This window comes from Geotrypetes seraphini, chromosome 1 (genome assembly GCF_902459505.1).
Source record: "Geotrypetes seraphini chromosome 1, aGeoSer1.1, whole genome shotgun sequence".
Lineage (NCBI taxonomy): Eukaryota > Metazoa > Chordata > Amphibia > Gymnophiona > Dermophiidae > Geotrypetes > Geotrypetes seraphini.
Genome location: NC_047084.1, coordinates 300,898,522 through 300,926,081, shown reverse-complemented (window position 1 = coordinate 300,926,081; position 27,560 = coordinate 300,898,522). Strand labels below are relative to the sequence as shown.

At 37.3% G+C, this 27,560-nt stretch overlaps 1 protein-coding gene across 4 annotated transcripts in view; it reads right to left on the bottom strand.

The window, feature by feature from the left end:
- Window positions 1–2,360: 2,360 nt before the first annotated feature.
- TTC31 (tetratricopeptide repeat domain 31) overlaps window positions 2,361–27,560 on the bottom strand; it is a 163,149-nt gene continuing 137,949 nt past the window's right edge. For 2 of the 4 annotated variants that reach the window (XM_033954937.1, XM_033954919.1), the window contains one exon: window positions 2,361–2,520. Coding sequence is in view for 2 of the 4 variants with exons in the window: in XM_033954919.1 (XP_033810810.1) it covers window positions 2,499–2,520 (22 nt within the window). In the remaining 2 variants the exon portion in view is untranslated. Of the gene's footprint in view, window positions 2,521–25,843; window positions 26,427–27,560 lie in introns of those variants that run through there. The other 2 variants (XM_033954926.1, XM_033954946.1) reach the window with 1 other exon arrangement.

Genomic DNA, 27,560 nt, shown 5'->3' with positions numbered 1-27,560 from the left:
CTGCCTGTTCAACACATCTCTAACTTCACATTTAGCATCATCCAGGAGGGTTTTAGGCAGGTTTGCATCTTTATAACGACGTTAAAAAAAATTGTCCAAGTGGTTAAGAAATATCAATTGTATTACTTACCGAGCAGGCGGACGCAAATGACAATGGCAGCCAGGAAGACCGGGGTGCAGGCAGCCGGGAGGGTGCAGGTGACCACAAGCGGCAACGCGGTAGGAGCACAGCGTCGCAAAGTGGCGACTGTGAGATGAGAGGTGCAACGCATCCTGTGCGTAAACCTAGTTTTACGTGCAGGATGCATTGCACCTATCTCACAGCTGCCACGCTTTGCAACACTGTGCTCCCGTCGCGGTGCTTGTAACTGATTGGCGGTTGTACCTGATTGTTTTTAAAAAAATGTATACCAGCGGGCCAACTTCAGTGCAAATTTTTGTCAGGCGGGCCAAACTTTATTACACCGGCCCGCGGGCCAGAGTTTGACACGTCTGCTATATTGCGAGATGCCAGATGAAATGATCAACTGGCTAATGGAGAAGACCAATAGCTAGCATACTAACAGTTTATAGCTGCATCACAACTCAAAGACTATATTATGAAATGGAACCTATCACCTTCCCAGTATGGATTCAGAAATTCACACAGCAGAGTGACATGCCTAATAGACTTAGAGGAAGATTTTCTAATATTGCTGGTAAAATCTGACAGGCCGCTGTCACGGCCGTAAATGTAATAATTTAAAAAAGATGAGTGATTCTCAAAAAATGTGCATGCAAATGAGGTCAGCAATCAGCATTTGCACAGAACAGACCACGGAAAGAGGCATAAATGTGCGCATGTGCCAGGAACTACCAGCAAAAGCTATGTCGTTGTGTCAATCATAGCGCTATTGGAAGAGGAGAGATGGGAGGGAAGGCGCGAGTGTCAGCTTTCAACATGCACAGATAAGACATGCCTTTAATACATGTGTTCAAGAAGCATGCTTTTGAGATCTTTTTTTCCCCCAAAACTACTATAATTTATGTGAATGGGGTACTTTAAAAAAATTTTTATGATGAGCTACAGCCAGAAATGCATGTCTGAGGCGTGCTTTGCACAGAACTGACATCCCCGGATTAGCTGGTAATTTTTGATCATCAAAATTACTTTATTTTATGTGGATGGAGGTTTTTTAAAAAAATTTTATGTTATGAGCCACAGCCAGAAACATGCCTGAGACGCGCTTTGCACAGTACCGACACTCTGGAAAAGTTGGTAATTTGTGATTGCCAAAAGCCAGCACTGCGCTCAGAGAATCACTCAGAGTGCTCGCTGTTTACAGAATTATGCTTAGCGGAACCTATGTAAAAACACAGGCACCAGAAATGTAGGCAAGGGTTTTAAAGGCCTTTCAGGCACTTAAGCCACACTCTGCCCATATAAATACCCATTTATGCATAAGGTGCCACTAAGCACCATGCAATAGGTGCCTACCTTTTATAGAATCAGGTAGGCACCTATCGCCCAATTAATTATTATTATTATTTTTTTTTTTTAATTATTGAGACTATTAAGGGGATTTTGCCAATTACCTTTTAGACACCTAAAAGGTGCCTAACTTTAAGCGCCTGTTAGAGAATCTAGCCCAAAATGCGTGCATGCATCAGTTATTTTCTCAGATGATTCCAAAATGGATACAGTTTGAAGGCTACCAAAGTATTCTTGCTGTAGACTTCAACATGCTTCCCTAACCAAGATGGACGTTTCAGACCCATAGAAAACTTAAGGAGATTTGTTAGATATTTGGAGACTAATGCACCCTGGGAATACTTATGTGCACAGTAAATACTCTAGAAGGCATTATTTCCAGATATCTACAGGTTTATATAACACTATCTGCAGAAATAGAAACCAACTTGGTATCAAATCACTCTCTACCATATTAAAAATTCAGGTATGTTTATGGAAGATACTATATGCATGGAAACAAAATCCTATTTTTTTCACAAACCAAACTTTCCAGAACATATATAACCTCAACTTGGAAGAAATATTTGCAGTCTAATACAATAAACTTGGATCGAAACCTACAGTATTTTGGGATATTGCCAAAATAACACTGAGAGATATATCACACACAACTAGGCAAAATAAGCTTCTGTATCAGTTATGTATTAGAACGTATATAATTTGTATTCAATTGTATAAAAAATGTTTTGTTTTGTCCCCTATTTTTAAAAATGTTATACACATTGAAGTATATGATATTGCGTATACAACAAACCTTAATAAAACTTGAAACCATATAACACAAGAGTTGTCTGAAACTGCATAAACACACATACAGCAGTGCACAGAAAACAAACACTCAGCTATGTAAAATTACATGATTTATTAGAAAAAAAATAAAATCCAATATACATATAAGCATAATTGTACAAATCTGGCAACAGGCCAAGAACAATACAAGCAAAGCTGATCAAATGTAAAAATGGCAGACAACTCATCCTTGGAATTAAAAATGCCCAGGGCACCATCTACAATGAAAGAAAAGAAATTAATATTTTGAGAATTCTACACAACATTTGTGTGACAGATTTGAACAGTCCTCAAATTTCTAACTTCTTTAAAGGACTAAGCTTACTCTAACAATCCAGATTTGCAAGCCCTTGATAAACCAATCATAAATCAGGAAATAGCAAAAGTTATAATGACATGACCTAGTTATAAGATACCTGATCCTGATGGATTGGACCCAATCTTTATACTAGGTTTTAAAGACATAAATACACTAATTTAGTGGTAAAAAAAAATGTTTTTTTTTGTATTGTGGAAATTACGGACCATAAAAAAATATTTTGACCCAGTATCATTTAGATTTTTGGTACAGTCATTAATTTTATCCATCTTGGATTATTATATCATCTACTTTAAGATCGAATGAACAACTTTTATTGGTTATTCCCACCCTTAAAATGATTAATACACAAAGGCAATACATTTTTACTGTTACAGCACCACAAACTTGGAACTCTCTCCCACTTTACTTAAGACAGGAGAAAAATTTTGATAAATTTAAATGCCAACTCAAGAGCTTTCTTTTTAAAGACGCTTTCAATATTTAATTGAAATGCCAATTGCTCTTTATAGTGGTTGTCCATTTTGTTCAACTGTGTATTATACTCCCAATAAACTATTTTGTTTTCCCTTTCCCTTTGTATATTACCCTTAATTGTTCTTCCTTTCCTATCACAAAATGTATTTCATTCCCTTCTATCCTAGTGTTTCCTGTTGTAATTTGTCTATTTTTATAAGACTTTATATTTTTTATATATCTTTGTTATCGTTTGCCTTATATTTATATTTTATGTACATCGCTTAGTAATTGTGATAGGCGATTAATCAAATAACAAATAAACTTGAAACTTGAAACTACTTGGGATTCTCTAAAAAAATTTTAAGGAGATTGAGGATAATTCAGAATACAGCAGTCCGATTGATCTTTGGTTTAAAAAAGAATGACCATGTCAGCCTGTATTACTGTTTACTTCATTGGTTAACACTAGAAGCAAGAGTATTATTCAAATTTTCTTGTATCTGCTTTAAGTTGATATCAGGATTGTTCCAATTTACCTTTCCCCTCATTTTAAGTTATATAGGCCACTGAGGGGAAACTAGAAGTTTTCATTTATTTGCCTATCCCAAGGCAAATTGCTGTCGATATAAGACTTTCTTAGACAGGACCTTAGCGTTTCAAGCACGTAAACTACAATCTTGTCTAGGCAAATGTATCCATCAAGTCACGTCTTACTGTTTTTTAAAAAAAAATTAGTCATAAGAACATAAAAATTGCCGCTGCTGGGTCAGACCAGTGGTCCATCGTGCCCAGCACTCCGCTCACGCGGCGGCCCCTAGGTCAAAGACCAGTGCTCTAAATGAGTCCAGCCTCACCTTCATACATTCCAGTTTAACAGGAATTTGTCCAATTTTTTCTTGGAGGGTGTTTTCCCCTATAACAGACTCCGGAAGAGCGTTCCAGTTTTCTACCACTCTCTGGTTGAAGAAGAACTTCTTTACGTTTGTACGGAATCTATCTCCTTTCAACTTTATAGAGTGCCCTCTCATTCTCCCTATCTTGGAGAGGGTGAACAATCTGTCTTTATCTGCTAAGTCTATTCCCTTCAGTATTTTGAATGTTTTGATCATGTCCCCTCTCAGTCTCCTCTTTTCAACGAAGAAAAGGCCCAGTTTCTCCAATCTCTCACTGTACGACAACTCCTCCAGCCCCTTAACTATTTTAGTCACTCTTCTCTGGACCCTTTCGAGTAGTACCATGACCTTCTTCATGTATGGTGATCAGTGCTGGATGCAGTACTCCGGGTGAGGGCGCACCATGGCCTGGTACAGCGGCATGATAACCTTCTCCGATCTGTTCGTGATACCCTTCTTTATCATTCTAGCATTCTGTTCGCCCTTTTCGCCACCGCCATACATTGCGCAGACGCTTCATCGACTCAACAATCAGAACTCCCAAGTCTCTTTCCTGGGAGATCTCTCCAAGTACTGCCCCGGACATCCTGTATTCGTGCATGAGATTTTTGTTACCGACATGCATCGCTTTACACTTATCTACGTTGAACCTCATTTGCCATGTCGCAGCCCATTTCTCCAGCTTGTCACTTTGCAGATCTTCACAATCCCCCTGTGTCTTCACTACTCTGAATAACTTCGTATTGTCCGCAAATTTAATCACCTCACTCGTCGTACCAATGTCCAGATCATTTATAAAGATGTTGAAGAGTACGGGTCCAAGCACCGAGCCCTGCGGCATCCCACTGGTGATGCTCTTCCAGTCCGAGTATTGTCCATTTACCCCCACTCTCTGTTTCCTATGCTCCAGCCAGTTTTTAATCCACGTGAGTATTTCACTCTCGATTCCATGTCTTGCAATTTTCCAAAGTAGTCGTTCATGTGGAACCTTGTCGAACACCTTCTGAAAATCCAGATATACGATGTCGACCGAGTCACCCTTGTCTATCTGCCTGTTTACTCCCTCGAAGAAGTGCAGCAAGTTTGTCAAACAAGATCTGCCTTTGCTGAAACCGTGCTGGCTAGTCCTCATCAGACCGTGTCCGTCAAGATGATCAATGATGCGGTCCTTTATCAGCGCCTCTACCATCTTTCCCAGTACCGAGGTTAGACTCACCGGTCTGTAGTTTCCTGGATCTCTCCTCAAACCTTTTTTGAAAATTGGCGTAATATTCATCACCTTCCAGTCTTCCGGAATCTTTCCCGATTTGATCAACAGATTGGTTATTAGTTGAAGCAGTTCAGCTATAGTCCCTTTCAGTTCCTTGATGACCTTCGGATGGATGCCATCCGGTACTGGGGATTTATCGCTCTTAAACTTATCGATCTGCCTGCATACCTCTTATAGACTGACCATCAACCCTGTCAGTTTCCCGTTTTCGCTTCCAACATACAGCCTGATGGGTTCCAGTATGCTGTGTACATCTTCTTCAGTAAATAGAAACATAGAAAGATGACGGCATAAAAGGGCTATAGCCCATCGAGTCTGCCCACTCTAATGACCCCACCCCATTAAGTCTGAGTGCTAGTGACCTAGTTCCTTAACTCGACCCTCGTAGGGATCCCACATGGTTGTCCCATTTATTCTTAAAGTCAAGCACGCTGGTGGCCTTTATCACCTGCACTGGAAGCTTGTTCCAGTGATCTATTACCCTTTCTGTGAAGAAATACCTCCTGGTGTCACCATTAAATTTCCCTCCTCTGAGTTTGAGCGGGTGCCCCCTTGTGACTGAGGGTCCTTTGAGAAAGAAGATGTCGTCTTCTACCTCGACACGTCCTGTGATGTATTTAAATGTCTCAATCATGTCCCCCCTTTCCCTGCGTTCCTCTGAGTGTAGAACTGCAATTTGTTTAGTCTTTCTTCGTACGAGAGACCCTTGAGCCCGGAGATCATCCTAGTGGCCATCCGCTGAACCGACTCAACTCTAAGCACGTCTTTACGGTAATGTGGCCTCCAGAATTGCACACAGTATTCCAGATGAGGTCTCACCATGGTTCTGTACAGTGGCATTATGACTTCAGGTTTACGGCTGACGAAGTTTCTATTGATACATCCCATCATTTGCCTTGCCTTGGCTGATGCCTTCTCTACTTGTTTGGCAGCCTTCATGTCTGTACTGATTACTCCCAAGTCTCGTTCTTCTGAAGTCCTAGCTAGTGTTTCTCCATTTAAGGTGTAAGTTTTGCATGGATTTCCGCTGCCGAGATGCATGACCTTACATTTCTTGGTGTTGAAGCCCAGCTGCCACGTCGAGGACCAGTTTTCCAACGTAAGCAGATCCTGCATCATACTATCCTGCAGATTGCTTCCACTTACTATATTACATAGTTTGGCGTCATCGGAGAATAGTGTTACTTTACCCTGAAGCCCTCGGGTCAATTCCCTTATGAATATGTTAAAAAGGAATGGACCCAGGACTGAGCCCTGTGGCACTCCGCTAGTCACCTCCGATGTCTCAGAGAGGGTGCCGTTGACCACCACCCTCTGAAGTCTTCCACTCAGCCAATCATTGACCCATGCAATTAGTGTCTCACCTAACCCCATCGATTTCATCTTGCTTAGTAATCTGCGGTGTGGGACACTGTCAAAAGCTTTACTGAAATCCAAGTACACTATGTCCAGAGACTCTCCCGAGTCTAGCTTTCTTGTTACCCAATCAAAGAAGCTGATGAGATTGGATTGGCATGACCTACCCTTAGTGAATCCATGTGTTTGGTTTGTCAGCGATTGCTTTGTCCTCCTTTAGCACTCCCTTTATTCCATGGTCATCCAATGGTCCCACCGTTTCCTTCGCGGGTCGTTTCCCCTTAATATATTGAATGAAGCATCCGGAAATGGTCCTTCAGTACTTCCCTGTTGTAGTTCCTGTTGCTCGTCCCCACATGGATCACCACCTCTCTCTCTGATAAATTTATTATCTAATTTAGTAGTTTTTAAGATTGTAATTACTATTTTATGGAATGATTGTATTTTTATTGAATGATTGTATTTCGCTGACTGTCCAGTTCCTCTTAGTGTAAACCGCCTAGAACTACTGGTAATGGCGGTATAAAAGAATAAAGTTATTATTAGTTGTTATTGTTAAAATGAGCAGACAGATGAAGAAATATTTTCAGAGATTAGGAAGACTGGCGAATTGGGCAACAGTATAATAATGGGTGATTTCGTTTACTATATCTCAAAAGAAAGCATAATTCAAATATCAAAGAAAAAACAAAAAATTATACATGACACAGTTATGATCACTCCACTGACCACTGTGTAGTACAATACAGTACAGGAGAAAATTGCAATATATTGTACTCAGCTCAATACAGCATAAATGTTTGTGGAGAAAAAAGCCTCAATTAATGCTTCATGGGCTCAAAAAAACTCCACAAAGGTATATTCTGCAAATCTATCACATTGTCCATGTACTGTTTAATCCACAGGATCAGTCTGCTTCAGGGGTATTGGTGTTTGAAACAAGCAGAAGCGGTGTGACTGGAAGAGATCAAAGATAAGTTTTTTTGCTTAATTTCAATAGTGCTTGGTGTTACTACACAATAGTGTTTGCTTTTGGAACTGATGCTGACTGATCCTGTGGATTAAACAGTACATGGGCAATGTGATAGATTTGCAAAATATACCTTTGTGGAGTTTTTTTGAGCCCATGAAGCATTAACTGAGGCTTTTTTCTCCACAAACATTTATGCTGTGCTGAGCTGAGTGCAATATACTGCAGTTTTCTCCTACTCTGTATTGTACTACACAGTGGTCAGTGGAGTGATCATAACTGTGTCGAGCATAATTTTTTTGGTTTTTCTTTGATTTCAATTACCCCAAGTCTTCTTGGAGAATAAGTTCACAACAATCTCAAATCTACATCAACACTTACTCATATGCAAAGGTAGGAAACTATCTACTGACAGGGAAACGCTTCGTAGGCCAAAATAAACTCTTGGTTAATTTGCTGGTCTTGATCAATACACTCTTATCATATCAAAAATAGTAATTAGTTAAGATAGCTCCCTGTAGAAGTTTTCCTTCAAAGCTACACAGCAGCAAATATCAGATATAATGTCACTTAGCTCTGTTTGGTGTCAGGCCGTACTCCACTCAGTATTCAAAGGATTTCCCTATAACGTTCCAAAGCCTTACCGAGTGACCGTGATTCACTTATCTCCTCAAAGAGAAATACTACCTGCCGCTTCCAGCTCCTTCTCTGTGCCGAAATTCACCCAATCACAGAACAGTTTTGCATGTCAATATTCATATACTGCCTCTGATGTCGTTCTTTAGACACAATTTCAAAAAAACGCAGCCCATTCTATATGGGTATTTAAATCTTATGGACTCACCGACTTCATTTCAAATATCCCGCGTTCATGCTGTAAGAGTTTCCTCCACCATCAACATGCCTTGAGGACTCTAGCACCTGCTCCAACACCATACACTTTAAGGCATTAAATTCATGGTGAGTCTGCACACAATGTGACACCAGTGGTTCCTCCATCCTCCTAGTGTTCAGACAAGAACAATGTTCCAACATATGTTTTCTTAGCATGCGTGATGTCTGCCCAACATACAATAAGGGACATGGGCACCAAATCAAATAGATCATTCCCATCATAGAGTTAAATGGTCATTTTTCTCAATGGAGGAGAATAAACAGTGGAGTGCCAAAGGGATCTGCATTGGGACTGGTGCTATTTAACTTATTTATAAATGATCTGGAAATTGGAACAACGAGTGAGGTGAATAAATTTATAGATGACACTAAACTGTTTAAAGTTGTTAAAACACAAGCAGATTGTGAAAAATTGCATACAGACCTTAGGAAATTGGAAGACTGGGCATCCAAGTGGCAGATGAAATTTAATGTGGACAAATGCAAAGTGAAGCACATTGAGAATAACCCAAATCACAGTTACCAGATACTAGGGCCTACCTTGGGGGTTAGAGCCCAAGAAATAGATCTGGGTGTCATTGTAGACAATATGATGAAACCTTCCGCCCAATGTGCAGCAGCGACAAAAAAGCAAACAAGAGTCTAGGAATTATTGAAAAAAGGGATGGTTAACAAGATTAAGAATGTTATACTGCCTCTGTATCGCCTCATGGTACAACCTTACCTGGAGTATTGCGTTCAATTCTGGTCTCCTTATCTCAAGATATAGCGACACTAGAAAAGGTTCAAAGAAGAGCGACCAAGATGATAAAGGGGATGGAACTCCTCTCATTTCAGGAAAGACTAAAAAGATTACGGCTCTTCAGCTTGGAAAAGATGTCTGAGGGGAGATGGGAGATATGATTGAAGTCTACAAAATCCTGAGTGGAGTAGAACGGTCAAGTGGATTGATTTTTCATTCCATCAAAAATTACAGACTAGGGGACACTTGAAGTTACAGGGAAATACTTTAAAAACCAGTAGGGAGGAAATATTTTTTCACTCAGAGAATAGTTAAGCATTAGAACGCATTGTCAGAGGTTGTGATAAGAGCGGATAGTATAGCTGGTTTTAAGAAAGGTTTGGACAATTTCCTGGAGGAAAAGTTCATAGTCTGTTATTAAGAAAAACCTGGGGCAAGCCACTGCTTGCCCTGGATCGATAGCATGGAATGTTGCTACTCTTTGGGTTTTGGCCAGGTACTAGTGACCTGGATTGGCCACCATGAAGGCAGGCTACTGGGCTAGACTGGCCATTGGTCTGACCCAGTAAGTCTATTCTTATGTTCTTATGTATGGTCAGTGACAGGAGAGGCTCAAAAAATAAATTTGGTTCCAAAAACATAACTTAAATACTTTCTGGGGTGTACCTTCTGCCATCAGAACATCCCTTCAGAATATCCAAAAACCACCTTTGCTTCTAATTGGGTATAATTCCAGAAGCTTGGCAGAAGCCCCCGACAGCTACTGATGCTAGAATGTCTATGGATCCCTGTGAATCCCCCTGCACAAAGCAGGTGCATGAAACTCAAGCAGGAAAAACATCACGGCATCCACGCGGCATCCACTATTCAGGCAAACTGGGAAAATCCCTTCTCTTCAAAATCACAGGTCTTTGGAACGACCTCCCCACCCCGCTGCGGAACCTGAGCTCCCTTCAGTTATTCCGCAAACAACTGAAAACCTGGCTTTTCAGCAAATTGTAGCTCTATCCTTCCCCCCTTTCTCTCCCCCCTTCTACACATAAGTTCATGTAATCCTTTTTCTTCTTCTCTACCCACTATTTTAAGTTCTTGTAAACCGTGTCGAGCTCCATTCTCATGGAGATGATGCGGTATATAAACTTAAGGTTTAGATTAGATTAGAAAAGGTCATAAGAGCAGCTTCTAATTACTAGGGCTGTAGACAGCTGAAAGAAAAAGCACAGCACTAATGATGTACTCTTGAAACCTGCCAGATATCCACTGGATAAAGAACTAATAGCTTTAGAAACAGTCAGGAGACAAATACACACAAAAATATATTGTATATGTTTCCCTGCTGTTACATGTGCAATACCTATAGCACATATTTCTATCTTATTAACATGTAGATGAAATATTGATAACAAGCACTTTTCAGCTAAAAGCCAATGATTGGGGCTCATTTTCAAAACACTTAGACTTACAAAGTTACATTCGTTACTATGGAACTTTGCAAGTCTAAGCGCTTTGAAATTATGCCTCAATATATATATATATATATATTTATATTGGTTTTGCAACTTCATCATTTCTTTTTTTTTCAAATTCTTTATTGATTTTCAAACTACAAATGTGCAATAATTTATCTTAAGTGGACAGCAGAATCAAGCATTCTACTTGGCTGCAGAGAACAAGTTATACCAACATTTCAATAGCTCTAAAAATAGAATTAAAGAGGCAAATTTTTCCTTCACTTAAAACAAGAGCCAAAATTCTATTTTTCTCAGGAACCAAAGAAGTTGCACATTTTACATCCTACACAAAGAGATAGCTGCAACAGCTGTAAAAACAAACACCACCTCTCCCTTTCTGTTAAGTTCCTTTGGAATTTAAACTTGCTTGTAGGCCTGGCCCCACTTCTACTTAGTTTATCACAAAAATTTCCTAATCCCTTACTTTCTTTATTCAGCCCTATAGTGAACTCCATCTTCACAGAGAAGAGTGAAAGGTATAGAAGTTATACAGAGAAAGTTATTCAGTCCCAAATGGGGAGTTGATAGGATAGGCGAAAATTAAATTAAGTAGTAGGCCTATGAAGAGCATCTTGTCACATAAAGTAGGGCTTTAATGCTGGATATGTCCACAAAATGCTGTTTCTCACTCAGCAGTGTTACTAAGGTTACCAAGTTGCCAGTGAACAGATTTATATAACTCAATTTCTACAGGGAATTCTTTGTAACACAGTGAGGTACTTGGCAGAAATTGTACAGACTGGATATGCTTGATACGGAAAGATCAGCTGCCTGTGCTCCCTTTCTCTCTCTCTCTCTGCTCAGCTGTTCTGTTGTCATTACCTCATAACCTGGTTTCTCAAAAATGAGATATAAAAAAGGGAAAAGCAATTTGTTGTAAAGCTGTCCCTGCTAGCCACAGGTACTGCTTTGCAGGTACTAGCTCTAGCCTGCAGTGCCACCTTCTGCCTAAAATCAGAAATACTGGCAATTGCTGAATGACCAATGGTGTAAAATTCCTACGGAGTTGTGTCTACAGCCAGCACCCAGACTTTTAACAGGGTCCCACCTTCCAACATGCTGCACAGCTTGCACTTAAATCATCATACAACACACAGTTAATGCATTCCTCAAGTCTGCCAGCTCCAAAGACACCCAATAAGTAAACAATGCAGGGTGTCCCTAGCCCATTCCCTGTGCAGTCAGCTTCAAAAATTAAGAGCTGGGTTCAAATTTCAACTTAATTTAAGAAACTCAGTAAGTCTCTGCTTGCACAAATCTAAAAGTGCAGCTTTTTTCCAAAGCTTTAAATTCCTGCAAGTTCTGAAAGAGAAAGAAAAAAAGGTAATGGAAGGTCATCTTCAGAAGAACATCTAAGTCAGAATTGAGAATCCTGCTCATAATCCATCTCACAGCCATTTTTGAACAGGAAAGACATCCAGATTTCCTGTTTGAAAATATATGAGAAGGATGTCCTTATACTGGAGATGTCCACCATGAACAACCATTTTACAAACTAAAATTATAAACAGGAGAAAACAAGACACAGGAACATTTGTCTGGCAGCATTCTTATGAAAATGGTCACACAGATATCCTTGCAGAACAGAGGAACAGCCTAGTTGCTAGTGCAATGGACTGTAAACCAAGAAACAAGTTCAAATCCTGCCATAACTGTTTTTCTGTAAATGTGATCCTTCCAAGAACAGAAAAATATCTAACGTACCTGAATAGCCTCCAGGCTTGCAGGTGTCCTATATATTACATACGTAACAGAGCAGCTACCTCGCTGTGATCTACTGAAAGTCATCCTTTGAGCCAAACTTTTCTCTCTCTCTCTTAGCATCTCTTCCTTCTCACCAGAGGAAGGGTGAACCCTCCACTGATGGAGCGGCACCGGGTGCCTTTCCAACCCCACCCCTTCCAGCCCAAGAACCAGTGGTTGAGAGAAGGAACTGCTGGGTTAAATGGAGACCCAAAGTCCCATCTCACTCCACACATGGAGGATACCAGATGGCCTGCCAGAGGGTGAGCCTTCCACTAAGGGAGCTGCTCCTTGCACCAGGTGCCTTCAACCTCACCACCCCAACCCCCTTCTGTGGATGGATGAGAAGAGGAACCGACAGGTACTACAGAGACAAAGTCCCACCTTGTCACCAAGATACAGGGTACCAGATGGCCCTATGGGCCCCCCACCTGGGGGACCAGATGGTCAGAAACATGGTGGAGCCAGACTGGTTCATGATCTCACGAGCCGGCAGCGGGCAGGAAAGCACTTGCACATGCGTGGTACAGGCAGTTTGAGAATTTTTTCATTTTAAAGTGAGAGTACACTTTGCACTGTCCATACTAGGCTCCGTGAATGACATCACCCACCCAACAGATCCTCGGTATGTGTCACATTAGAATAAAAACTTATATTGATAAATCTTGCATAGATGGGGGCGTGGCTTAACGCGAGCACGGATGGAAGTGTAGTCGTGAAGCTCCTCACCATCCAGGCAAAGAAATAAAAATAAAATTCATTTTTCCTTCGAAATAACTTCATAGAAAATATAACGAAAGAAGCTGAACTAATGATCTAAAAAGAAATCCTAATTTACTGCAGCTGAGAAGAAGTATGCGCTGACGGGAGCCGAAACATCTGAGAGCCGTTTAAGATTTCGGCGGTTTTATTAAACTTGTAATGCTGAGTTCGAGAGAGGTTTGAGTGAGTAAAAAATTGGTGGGGAGATTTTGAATAAAATCTCTTTCCTGATCAGATAAGAAAACTCGTAAAGAGAAAATAGTTTGCGGATATTCAGAGGCATTAATAGATTGAGAGCTGCTCAGTATAATCTGCCCATAGACGACGCTGAAAGGGAGATACATTGAGGAAATACCGAGAGAGGAATACCGACATTTCCTTCAATTATTAAACATCGAAGAACGGAAAATAAATATTAACTTATTAAATTACTCTTCTCTGACAGGCTGCGACTGGGCTTGAGAAAGAGGAGATAGAGGAAAGAGTCAACGGACATTTTTGAAAAAAAAAACTGAAACAACAAGGCATCATAGAAGTTAAAAGATGCTGTGAATGACCTTATTAAATAAAAGAAATAATAATACTTTTCTCTGACGGGCTGCGATTGGGCTTGTGAGGGAGAAGATAGAGAAAAAGGTCAAAGGAATTTTTAAAAAAAAAAAAAAAGCAGCAAGGAGTTGAGGCAGTTGAGAGAAGCTGAAAAAAGAACAGAGAACAGCTGCTTCAAATTTATCAAATAAGAGGGAAAAAAAATCTAACATGAAGTGTTGCTTTCCTTGATCGAAGCTGCGATTGGGCTTGTGACAGAAAAAAAAAAAAAGAAATACTAAACATTTTTGCTTAGTGCTGAAACAGTATATTATTAAGGAAAAATGAATGCCAAAGGTAATTTATGAAAGAACCTGACAAGTATGTGAGGGATATAAAAGAAAGAAGGTTATTGGTCTAGATATCTCCCTCCTTTAATGAACTGGAAATAAAACTGATAGTTACTCCAAAGAACTTTTTATCAATAATAAAGAGAAAAAGTTACTAAAAAGGAATACTAAAGTATTTAAGATTGTGAAAGATAACTGAAAAAGAAAAAAAGACAAGGAAAATTTTTTCTACTTTAAAATATAGATCCAAAGCTTGGAAGAAAAGGAATTAATAACATAAATATACTAAATATAAAACCAAGAATCTAAACATAAGAAATAAGAATAACCAAGAAAAAGAAAACAACAACATGACAAGCACAAGACAAAACAAAAATGAGGTTGGTACATCTGCAAAAAGACAGAAACAAGACCAAATAACACCAAGCAAGATACCACTTCCTATTGATGAACCAGACATATTAAGCAAAACAGAAGTCATGGAAGAATTAAAACAAATCAAACAAATGCTTAAAGAAACTATAATTAATATGTCTGAAATGAAAGAAGAAATTTTAAATATACATAGACAAATGGAAGTTAACAACAAAAGAACAACTGAACTAGAATCAAAAATGGAAACTATAGAATGTGAATCAAAAAGATGTAAAAACGACAGCCTAGAATTAAATAAATTAAAAGATCAACTGGAGGATTACGAGAATAGAGGAAGAAGAAAGAACATCAAACTCTTTGGAATACAAGAAAATTTAGAGGGAAAAAATACTATCCTTTTCCTTGAAAATTTAATTCCAAAAATTCTACAATTAGACTTGAAACAACCAATTGAAATCGAAAGGGCGCATAGAATCCCAATAAAAAATTTAGAAAATAAAAACAGACCAAGACCAATCATTTTCAAAATGTTGAGATACCAACAAGCACTAGAGATACTAAATGCCGCAAAAAAAGATAAAAACTTAAATTATAAAGGTTCAAGATTATGGTTTCTACCAGACTTCGCCAAAAACACAGCAACTAAAAGGAAAAGATTACTAGACATGAGACCTCTACTCAGAGAAAAAGGATTTAAATATGGTCTATACTACCCGGCGAAAATGAGAGTGTCATCTGGAGACAAGTCATTATATTTTGAGGATCCCGAAAAACTAAAAGAGTTTCTATCTAAACCAGAACCTATGATATATTAACATAATATATTAAGATGGTTTTGAAGACTCTATGAAAAAATAGAAAATATAACATATCGAAATATTTGAAGAAATTGAGGAAAACAATAATAAAGAAAAGACAATAATAATTATACGAAAGAAAGAACAGAATATAGGAAAATTATTAAATAATAAAATGCATATATGTTTAAAATAATTATATGTTGAAAGCATAATACTAAGGAAATACAAATTAACATATTGTTAAATGGAAAATGATACATTAATAAAATGTTATGGAAAATGATTAAATAAATATAAAAGATCAATATAGATAGATAGAAGGGAAATTTGTTTAAACAATTGAATATTGATTGCCTGGAATGGGGAGGCTGTTAGGATTACAATTCCAATGTGTATCCTTAAGCAGCCAATGTATTGGGTGGGAAAGGGAGGGATAAGGAGAATATTTATTAGAATAATTAAGGGAGATACATTAGGGTTAAATATGTGTGTCATGAAGAAAATTTTTTGTATATTAAATATGAAGGAGGAAGGGAAGAATAAGATAATGAAAAGTATTAAAATATATAATGTCTTTTAAAATATATTCTATTAATGTCAATGGCCTGAATCATGTAATTAAAAGGAAAAAAATATTAACATTTTTAAAAAAACAAAATGCAGATATTTATTGTCTGCAAGAGACCCATCTTAATATGAAGGAATCACAGAAATTATCAGGTGGATGGATAAAAGAATGTTTTTTTGCTCCAGCAGTGGGTAAAAAAGCAGGGGTTGCAATCCTTATAAATAAAAAATGTATGGCCAATATAAAAGTGAAAAATTCAGATCCACATGGAAGATGGATACACATTGATATAGGTATGGGAAATGATACCCTGACGTTATTTAATATATATGCCCCTAATTCGAATCAATCAGAATTTTTCAAAAAGCTACAAAATATGTTATTACCACTGGCTGCCTCTAATTTAGTGGTGGCTGGAGATTTTAATGCTGTAATGGATCCATTATTGGATAAAAAACCAGGTAAAAATATTAAATCTTTAGGTCTAGATAATTTAGTTCGATCATGTGATTTGAAAGATATATGGCGTATTCTTCATTTTAATGATCAGGAGTATTCATTTTGTTCACAGGTTCATAAATCATTTTCAAGAATAGATTATATTTTTGTTTCAACAAATAAAGTGCAACAAGTGATCAAAGCCTCCATTGATCCTATTATCATTTCGGATCATGCGGGAATATGGATAGAATTACAATTAGATCAATTAGAAAATAATAGACCTCTTTGGAGATTTGATAATGCATTGCTTGTGGATGACAAATTTTTGGAAAATTTTAAAATACAAATTAATGAATTTTTTCAAATAAATTTAGTGGAAGATACATCTATAGAGAATGTATGGGATGCATTTAAAGCAACTATGAGGGGTAATATCATATCATATTCAGCTTTTATTAGGAAACAAATTAAAAAACAATATATAGAATTAGAAAAAGAAATAAAAATATTAGAAGCTAAATTGATAAGTAAATGGGAATATGAAGTTTTGCAATCTCTTTTGAAAGTAAAAGGTAAATATAATGAATTAACTTCAAAAATGATAAGAAAAGATTTGTTTTCCAAACAAACGGTGTATTATGGAAATTCTAATAAAGCAGGAAAATTATTAGCAAATTATCTTAAGGCAAAAAAAAGGAGAACTAATATTAATGGAATAAAAGATGATAATGGTATAATAACAAATCAAACAAATATAATATTAAAACAATTTTTAAATTTTTATAAGGATCTATATTCTTCCGAACCTTATTTGGAGAAACAAAAAGATGGAAAAAAATTTTTAGATTTAATAAATGGACCTAAGATTCCTGATCATATAAAACGAAGTTTAGAAGAACCAATATCATTAAAAGAATTAGAAACAGCATTGAGATCTCTTAGAGTTGGATCCGCTCCAGGTGGTGATGGTTACACAGTAGAATTTTATAAAACATTTCAAAATATCCTCTCCCCACATTTATTAAAATTATATCAGACACAACTTATAAAAGGTAATATAAAAGGTACTATGGCTGAATCAATAATAATTGTTTTGCCTAAGCCAAATAAAGATCCTACTTTGGTTTCGAACTACAGGCCTATATCTTTGATAAACGTTGATAATAAACTTTTGGCGAAAATTTTGGCTTTGAGATTAGCCAAAGCTCTCCCACATATTATAGATATGCATCAAACGGGTTTCGTTGCTAAAAGACATTCCTCCAATAACTCTAGACTATTATTTCACATGCTAAACTTATCAAAAAAAATGGATGAACCGGCATTTACAGTTTCATTAGATGCTGAGAAAGCATTTGATAGGGTAGAATGGAATTTTATGTATCAGGCTTTAGAATGGTTTGGTATAGGTTCTGGATTTATACAAATGGTAAAAACATTGTATAGCTTCCCGATTGCAAGATTAAATATTAATAATAAGATATCTGATGGTTTTCAATTGCAGAGGGGAGTTAGACAAGGTTGTCCTTTGTCTCCTTTGTTATTTGATGTTGTATTAGAACCCTTATTGTTAGCAATACAGCAAACGAGGGAGATACAAGGAATTCCATATTCAGATATGGAATATAAAATTTCGGCTTATGCTGATGATATTTTGCTTTATTTGAGAAATCCAGAGTCTACCTTATCTTCTTTATTGGAATTAATTGATAAGTTTGGCAAATTTTCAGGTTATAAAATTAATTGGAATAAATCTGAAATTATACCCTTGAATGTTTACTGTGTAAAAGGATTATTTGATATTTTTCCATTCATATGGAAAGAAGAAGGATTTAAATATCTAGGCATTCAAGTTAAAAAAACAATTGAAGATACTGTAAAAGAAAATGAAAAATATGTATTAAAAAAAGTAACGGAGTTATGTGAACAATGGAACCCATTGCATATATCTTGGTGGGGTAGAGTTCAAACTATTAAAATGATGATGTTGCCTGTGGTTTGCTACCAAATGAGTATGATACCTATTTATTTTCAGGGGTCCTTTTATAAGAAGCTTAATAGAATTTTAACAAAATTTCTTTGGCTTGGTAAAACACCTAGAATAGCTTTAGTAACCTTACAAAAATCAATTAAGGAGGGAGGGGTAAATTTTCCAAATTTCTATAGGTACCATCAAGCCTATATTCTACGTCAGGGTATGTATTGGATCCTCCCAGAACTTATAGATAATGCACCAGATTGGTTATATTTGGAATGGCGCCTTATGTTTCCCCTAAATTTAGTTCATTTACCAAGTATTAATATACCTAAAAGATACAGAGAAAATAAAATAATAATGGATACTTGGAAAACATTGAGATTTATTGATAAATTAACACCCATCCCAATATATAAATCAACTAATCAATCCATATGGATAAACTCCAAGATCAAAATAGGCGGAGCTCAAATCCTTTGGAAGAACTGGATTATTGCAGGAATTAGATCTCTAGATGATATTATTTCAGAAGGTAGACTGCTGGATTTTTCACAATTGCAACATAGATTTGGTCTTAATAAAACACAAAGTTTTAAATGGTTGCAATTGAGGCAGGCCATTCAGGTTGGGTTCCCTGAATGGAAATCATTAAACAATCAATATAGTTTAAAGTTCTTATGCTTTAAAGCAGACTTCCTAGGACATCAAGCCGCATTGTGGTATAAATTAATATCTGGATATTTGAATAAAAAACCAAAAAATGGTTTAAGAGACATTTGGAGCATTGAGATTGGACATCAAATTAATGCATCTCAATGGCCACTAATTTGGTCTTGGAGAATGGGATGTACAGTGTCGGCATCTATGAGACAAACATGGTTCTTTTTATTACATAGAGCTTTTTGGACCCCTACTCGTTTACAAAAACTAGATAGTTCTAAGTCTAATAGATGTTGGCACTGTAATCTAGAACCAGGGACATTAGATCATTTATTATATTACTGTCCTTATATTAAAATATTTTGGAATTCAATTTGGCCACAAATTAATAAATTAATGGAAAATCATATTGCAATATCATATGATACAATTTTATTTGGAACAATGATGAGAAAAAAAAGTCAAATTTCACCAGAAAACAATAAACTTTTATTAATTATGACAGGGGTTGCCATTCAACATATAACTAATAATTGGAAAAATTACAACAACCTAAACTACACATTTTGGTGGAATACAATATGCCATGTTTTTAAAATGGAAAGAACAATATCAATACAAAAGGGGACATATAATAAATTTATAAAAATATGGGGGCCATTGACAAAATACTGTAATGATTAAATAATAGAATACTTTTTCTTCCTTTCTTCTTTTAGAGATTTTCTTATGACACACATATAGGGGGGGTAAGGAAAACAATTTATATATAGTATATTATAATATATTATACAAAATGTAACAAATGATTAAGGGATAATAGAAGGGTGGGGGGAGGGAAAATGAATAAAATTTATCAAAAATATATTGTATTAGATATAAATATGTTATTGAACAATTGTATTTCAATATGTTATATACTTTTACAAAATTTGAAAATATTATATTAAAATGGTGAAGGGGTGGGGGGAGGGTGAAGGGGAAAATCAAATCCAGACATACATTGTGTTAGATATAAAAGTGATACCATGCATGTATCAAATGTATTTTATTATTGTGTACACTTTTTGTGAAATTTGAAAATAAAAATATAATGAAAAAAAAAAAAGATAAATACAAACATAAAAAAAAAAAAAAAAAAAAAAAGATAAATCTTGCATTGTAACTATGTCAAATTTAACCTGTACACTATATATTATGTATATTGGTATTAGATCCCTAGTATGTGTCAAGTTGGCAAATTGTAACCTGTTTACTATGTACCGTATATTGATATTATATCTCTAGTATGTGTAGAGTTAGAATAAAAACTTGTATAAAAAAAAAATACTTGTACTGTAACAATGGCAAATTGTAATCTATTAACTGTATATTATATATGCTAACCTGTAATCCTTTCTGAGCTCTTTGGGGGGGAACAGGATAAAAAATAAATGTGAGAATATCTGCCTACTGTCCTTGGATAACATTTACTACAGGTAGCTTCACTTTTCTTAAGTTTATGGGGACGGACTCAATTTCAGCGGGGATGGACAGGGAAGGGTTTGATTTTGGTCCTCTACACTAACCATTATATGCTACTCCTCTGACCTGCTTGTTGTAGGAAGGATTTTAAACTGGTGTTGCATATTTTACAAAAGGAAAAGATTTCATACTGTTGGAGCTTCATAACGCTTCATTGGGAGACAAGTCTCTGATTCAAGTTTGCTGAAAAATTAACTTAAGCATAACCTGACCCATCCTTAGGCATTATTTGGGATGCTCTTAAGGCAGTTTCCTTAAAGCTGCTTTCCAAATTGATTCAAGACTGTACTTTTCATTTTAGCAGCTTAGAGCAACATCATAAACTTATAGGCTCTGAATCTATTTTTCGGCAGCTCTAGGCTGCCAAATTGCAATTAGATAGCTACTACACAACAGAGTGCCCTATGCCTCTGCCAGGCTGAAACATCTGGCTTATAAGAAAAACAAGATAAGACATATGCTGGCTTTGCGCCTACATAGATAACAGGCTGACAGAAGCATATTCTGTATAAGATCCAAAATTGATCTGGCATTTTATTGACTTATAACTCTCAGATACAGGAGCAGTTTAGGGAATATTATAGTGAATTATATACTGTGGACTCTGAGATTGACCAGACGGCCACTGATTCTTATTTGCCTGAGCTTGCTCTTCCAGCTTTAACACCTGCACAACGTGCTTCCCTGGATGGGGAGATCATGATTAATGAAATGCTTCAAGCTATTAAATACTACTACTAATCATTTCTATAGTGCTGCTAGATCCCTACCTAATCATAAGTCTCCAGGATTAGATGGGTTTTGGAGGTAATTCTATAAAAGATTTGCTTATGAGCTTGCTCCATTACTTACTGATCTTCTGAATGCTGTTCATTTAGGTTTCCCTTTGTCACTGTCTATGATAGAGGCTTGGTTTGCAATGATCCCTAAGCCACAGAAATATCTGACAACATGCCAGTCGTATTGACCTATCTCAGTGTTGAACACAGTTGTAAAAAATTTGGTGACATTTTCGGCCAATAAGTTTGCTGCAATCCTACTTTCCTTGATCTAACCTGAGCAGGTAGGCTTTATTCCAGACAGACAAACCTTTGATAATATTTGTAGAACAATTCTACTGAGGCTGAAGTGCCTTCTCAGCAATGATTCTGAGGTGGCCTTCAACTATGTCCATTGGACTTTTATGGATGCCGTTCTGTCCAAATTTTGTCTGGGCTCCTATTTTCAGGCTTGGATCTCAACATGCTATGCTAAGTCACGGATCTATGTGCGCATTAATGGGGTAATTCTTAACAGTTTGAGTAGAGCAGGGGGACTCAACAATGTTCTCAACTGTCTCCCCTGCTTTTTTGCACTGGTGATAAAACCATTGGCGTTGTTTGTGCCAATCTGGATATTTGTGGACTTCATGTGGGTGACATTGAATATAAAATTGTCTCATTTCCAAGCCTACCACTCTTGCAAAGGTACTTAGCAGTCTTAGGATTTAAAATTAACATGAGCAAGTCTAAAGCTTTTAATGTTAATTTGGTTAGTGCTCTTCAGCAATCTTTTAGTATTAAATGGATGACCAATAAAATTAAATATTTGAGTGTTTACATAACCACTAATTATTCTGGTTTGTTTCAGGCAAATTATCCTGCATTACTGCATGAATTAAAGTTTGTCCTTGATCACTGGGATCGCTTGTACCTTTCCTGGTTTGGTCGAATAGCCATGATAAAAATGATCTTTTACCTAAGTTTGTATATTTATTTCATGTCTTGCATGTATCTTCGCCTAGAGCTTTTATTTCTTACCTTCAAATCACACAGCATGCTTTATTTGGAAAAACAAATGTCCCAAGATTGCCTTTATAAGGATAAGAAACAGGGGAGCCCTTGGTGTGCCCCACTTGTTTATCATCAAGCAGCTGAGGTGCATGTGGCTACTGAATGGTATCAAGCCCATCCTCATAAGCTGTGGATTGTGTTGGAGCAGGCTCGAGTTGGCCCTATGAATTTGACTTCTTTGTTGTAGGTGCCTCCTCAGCATAGGGAGCTTACAATGACCATCTCTCCCATTACTCATTATAATCTTCAGGGTTAACTTACATTTGTGGAAGGCCTACCCGTTATCGATCATTTGCTATGTCAGACTTTATAATATGCTTATAGTGCTTCGCTGGCTCTATGTGATCCAGGTCCTACTTCTCTATTTGCTTTGCAGAGATGAACAGAAACTTATATGGCTGGCCCAATTCCTTTGGTTGGGCAAAAGAGCCAGGATCCCTTACTCCACCACAGCCAAACCTTGCTACAAAGGTAGACTAGGAATGCTTAACATTCAATATTTGACCATTAGTTGTGGCATGCAGCATATAAATGATCTGTTTAGGGTTACTACAACTTTTATTAACACCTCCTTAGAACTTTCTTGTTTCACTGTGGAACATTTACATGCTTACCTTCATGCAATTCTCCCTCCGCACCGTTCTGTTGTAAATCACCATGTACTTTACAGACCCTTGAGGCGGGTGTGGCAGTGGGTTTGCAGATTTCATGGTATGAACACAGCAGTTTCTTCTTTTTTGCCACTCCACCCCAATGGCCATTTTCTTCCCGGAGTAGAGGGTATTTCCTTTGTGAGATGGGAAGCAAAGGATGTCCGATTCTTATTTCACCTGGTCACAGAGGGACGGGTTAAACCTTTTGCTCAACTTCAATGTGAGTTTGACCTCCCTCCCACAGATGGATTTGCTTACTTACAAATCCACCATTATATTACTTCTTTATTGAAGATGGATTTGGATTCTACCCACCAAGATCATTTGTCAACTACCTATCTCTTGGCTCCCAGGTGAAAATATCTCTCAAATTTCACCATAGATATTTAAAAGATGAGACCCCTTTGTTTGACCATCACAGGTTACAGGTCGCTTGGTCCCGTGATCTGCAATTTGTTTTATCTGATGTATTTCATGCTTTCAAGAAGTTATCATCACTGAGGGAGAGTATGGCGCAGAGGTTAAAGCTACAGCTTCAGCACCCTGGGGCTGTGGGTTCAAAACCCTCACTGCTCCTTGTGACCCTGGGCAAGTCACTTAATCCCCCCATTGCCCCAGGGACATTAAATAGATTGTGAGCCCACTGGGACAGACAGGGAAAAATGCTTGAGTACCTGAATAAACCCATGTAAACTGTTCTGAGCTCTCCTGGGAGAACAGTATAGAAAACTGAATAAAGAAATAAAACTTATATGGTATATTGGGAACTGCTCTATTTCAACCCTTCTAGACCCAAAAGCGCTCAATATTCTAATTCATTCCTTGATCATTTCCAATTTAGACTACTACAATTCCCTCTATCCAGGAATCACCCCAAAACAGAGGAGACTACAGATAATTCAAAATACTATTAAAATCATCTTCAAGGCTAAAAATTTGACGTCTCACCTCTTCTTAAAAAAGCCCATTGGTTACCTATCACACACAGAATCTCGTTCAAAACTCTCTTACTAGCATTCAAACTTCAGCTCAATCACTCTCCCATGTTCATTGACAGGTTTTTAATCCCTTATGAATCCTCAAGGTCACTGAGATCCTCTAACCAACTTCTCTTGAGTATTCCCACAATTAGACAGCTATTCTACAATACAATGCGAAAAACTATTTACTCAGTAGTTGTGCCCACACTTTGGAACGCCCTTTCCCTTACACTATGACAAGAAACTAATTTAAACAAATCTTAAAACTTTTCTTTTCAAAGATGCCTATGAGATTTACAATCGATAATGGAAAAAAAAAAAGAGAGAAAAACACGAAGCAATCTGTTCCTGACATTCCCTCTCTCGTGTCGTTTTTTTTCCTGTACCCTATCTTTTTATTTTGATATTGTAACCTTACCCTCTTCCCTTTTGTTTTGACCCTTTTTTTCTTTGTCCTATCTATCAGTATTGGTTGTTCGTCTTTCCCCCCAAGTTTTTAATTAATTTTTAAGATTGTTAAGTTGGAAACCGCTTTGGTATGTAAAAGCGGTATATCAAGTCTGAATAAACTTGAAATTGCTGTCTCATCTTTACTTTTCAGCCAAGAGGGCACATTTGACAGAAGCTTTGCCTAACTGCAGACTGTCCTAGATGTAGCAATGCTGAAGCAGGATTGGGTCATATGTTTTGGTCCTGTCCTCACATTTATGCATTCTGGGACCAAGTCTTTAGCTTTGCTGAATCCATTTGGAAGATAAAAATTTGCCGCTCACCTGCTGTGTTGTTTGACCTACATCCCTCTCATCATCCTCGACAAAAAGGCACGAGCACTTTCCTCAAATGGTTAATCTTGGGAGCTCTACGGTGCATTCTCCTGCAGTGGCTGGATCTTGATGCCCCTGCTCTCCTACTATGGAGGATTCAAATAATTCATCTTTTGGCATGGGAGCGCCGACCATCTCTTCAGCATGTGAAGCCTATTTTCAAGCTACATGGGAACCCTTTTGGGAAACTTTGGCGCCAATGGCCCAAAGCAGACTTTTAAATTGCTGACTTGGTTTTGTTTACTGCTTGTTTTCATTCTCAACAAATTTTCTTTACTCTGTACACTCTGAGATGGGAGCTCTGGGGAGGGATGTTATGAATGCTCAGGGATGTTTGTTATACTTCTTAAATGTTGAGCTACCTGCCATTATGCTGTGTTCTCCTGTACTCAATAAAAATTACTGATCATAGTTTTCAGGTTTGGGATTGCAGAGGCTAAGTTTGAGACATTCAGTTATCAAAGCTTTCTCCTATTGTGGATAACCCTGTTTTTCCACCTAGTCAAAGCCCTGGGTTTCTTTAGGTGGTGGCATGATGCAATTAGTTACCTTGGGGTAATTTTTCAATGATGCTGACTTAATACTTTTAGAAAAGCTGGCTTGTGACTATCAATTTATGCCAAGTGATCATTTTGCTTATTTGCAGTTCACTCATTTAACTTCTTGTCACGTGGGAAAAAACTTTCCTGGAAGATTTATGTGAAGCATTTCGTAATACTCAAATTAATTTCAAACTGCCCCTTAATCTGTCTCATAAAGGGAAGCTGAACTAGGTACTGATATGAGGAACGTGATTGGAAGGTAACAGAAGCAGGATTGCTGCAATTGTCTAGAGCTGTTAATTAGACTCACACCTGAGGATGTTACTCCTAGTTTTATTGATATTTGATTACTTGCATTTTATTTCAACTTATAAAATCTTTCAACACATTAATACACTGTCTCCCCTCATGCACACACATCACAATGTCCTCTGAACAGAAGGTCACATTTTGACTACTGTGATCCAACAAAATCCAGATCTGAGTCATATCTGGAGTGGACTATCCACCTGCATTAAGTCATTACTTATCTTTTCTATCAATAAAAAAAAATCAGTACTCAAAACATCTTTTTGATGATTATTTAATTGTCCAACTTGGGGAAAAGAGGAAAAAACCCAAATGACTAATTCCCCCAACATAATTTTTGTCCCTTGGCACATAACGGTTAAGTAGGCTGGCTGGAAGTCTGCAAAGAACACTCAGAAAAGAATCAAAGTATAGATTATGTACACTTCTCCCATCACAGTTCAAGTATGTCTCTGCCTGACCTTGATAGATGAGGAACAGCGCAGCATCTCTCCAGTTTACAGCCTCTCCCCTCTGTGAGTTCTCAGGTAGTGGAGGAAGTGGTAAAAGGGAAAGAAAGAGAGTCATTTTCCAAGATTTTAATTAGGCACAGGGTTTGGGCCCCCTGTAGTCAGGGACACAACAAAAGTGGCAGTCACTCCCAATAGCTGCAGCCACCAGTTCACCAGAAATGGCACTCCATGGCATAGTAAAGGATCTTCACAGTATTCCAATGGCTTGCGAGGGGAAAAAAATGTACACAAAAAAGCTTTCATTTTCATCCATAACTCAAACCTAAGTAGCACAGAGACTTTACATATTGGGAGAATGCCGAGGACGTTTCATGGCAGCAGCAAGTTATCTGAGAAACACATAAAAAAGTGTGTTATTCATATTTCCTCATCCAAAAAACACAAAGTACACAAACCAACCCATAAAAAAGGCATGAAACCACATGTTTAACAGTATACAGTTCACATGGATGCCAATACACACTGGTCTGACTTGTAGGCTTCTGTTTTTCAAATCTTAAGTTAGAGATATTGACTATGATCTGAAGAGCCACAACCCAGATCTTATTTCTTTTTTTTTTTATAATTCTTTATTTATGCTTTTTTAAATTTTTGACAATAACATCTGTCAAAAATAAGAAAAAATACAATGAACAGAAAATATCTAAACAATAAGAACTAATGTTCTCAATTCAAAGCTTCCAGGAAATGTATTAATTAAATCAGAGTATAATTAGTCCACAATTTTTGGAGAAGGAGCTGAAAAATAAATTGATCTACATTATTCCATAAAACTTAGAAATAAAGATGAGGCTTGAAGACCCCCCCAATCCTATTTCCCATTGAGCTATTCTACTTGGGTACCCTTATCAAGAAGTGGAAGTTATTTGATCTTTAACAAAAATAAATTTACATAGCTGCTGCAGCTCATAAAAAACATATCTATTTTCTTTATAAACCATTACACATTTAAAGAGATATTTCAATGTGAAGGTTGCTCCTAACTATAGGACCTTCTCTTCTGGGTGGCTCTAGAGACATCCGGGTACATCCGTATTTTATAGGTCATAAAGGAAAAATCTTGGTATCTAAAAAACAATCTGTCTGAGTTAGTAGCAAGGCAAACTAATAATGTTGCAAGGTTTCATAGTCCAAAGACTTGTTTTCCAGACTAGATATTCTGTTCTTTATCTCAACTTGCTCTGATAATACTGATGTGCACCAGTTAGATAATTGCTGGATTTGGCTGCCCAAAGAAAGCTGTAAGCTAGCAATTGCTTCCCATATCGTCTCCCTATTGAAGACCGAAGGTCTCTGCAGAGGTGCTAGATTCGCATTGAGTTCCCCGGTAACACCAGAATTTACAGCTGCTGCTGCCAAAGAAATCTGCACACAAACCTCCCCTTCCTGACTTACATCTAAGCCTTCCACCAACAATGCTGGTTTATCCACCTGGCGCCGCTCAGATTCTGATTCCCGGCTCT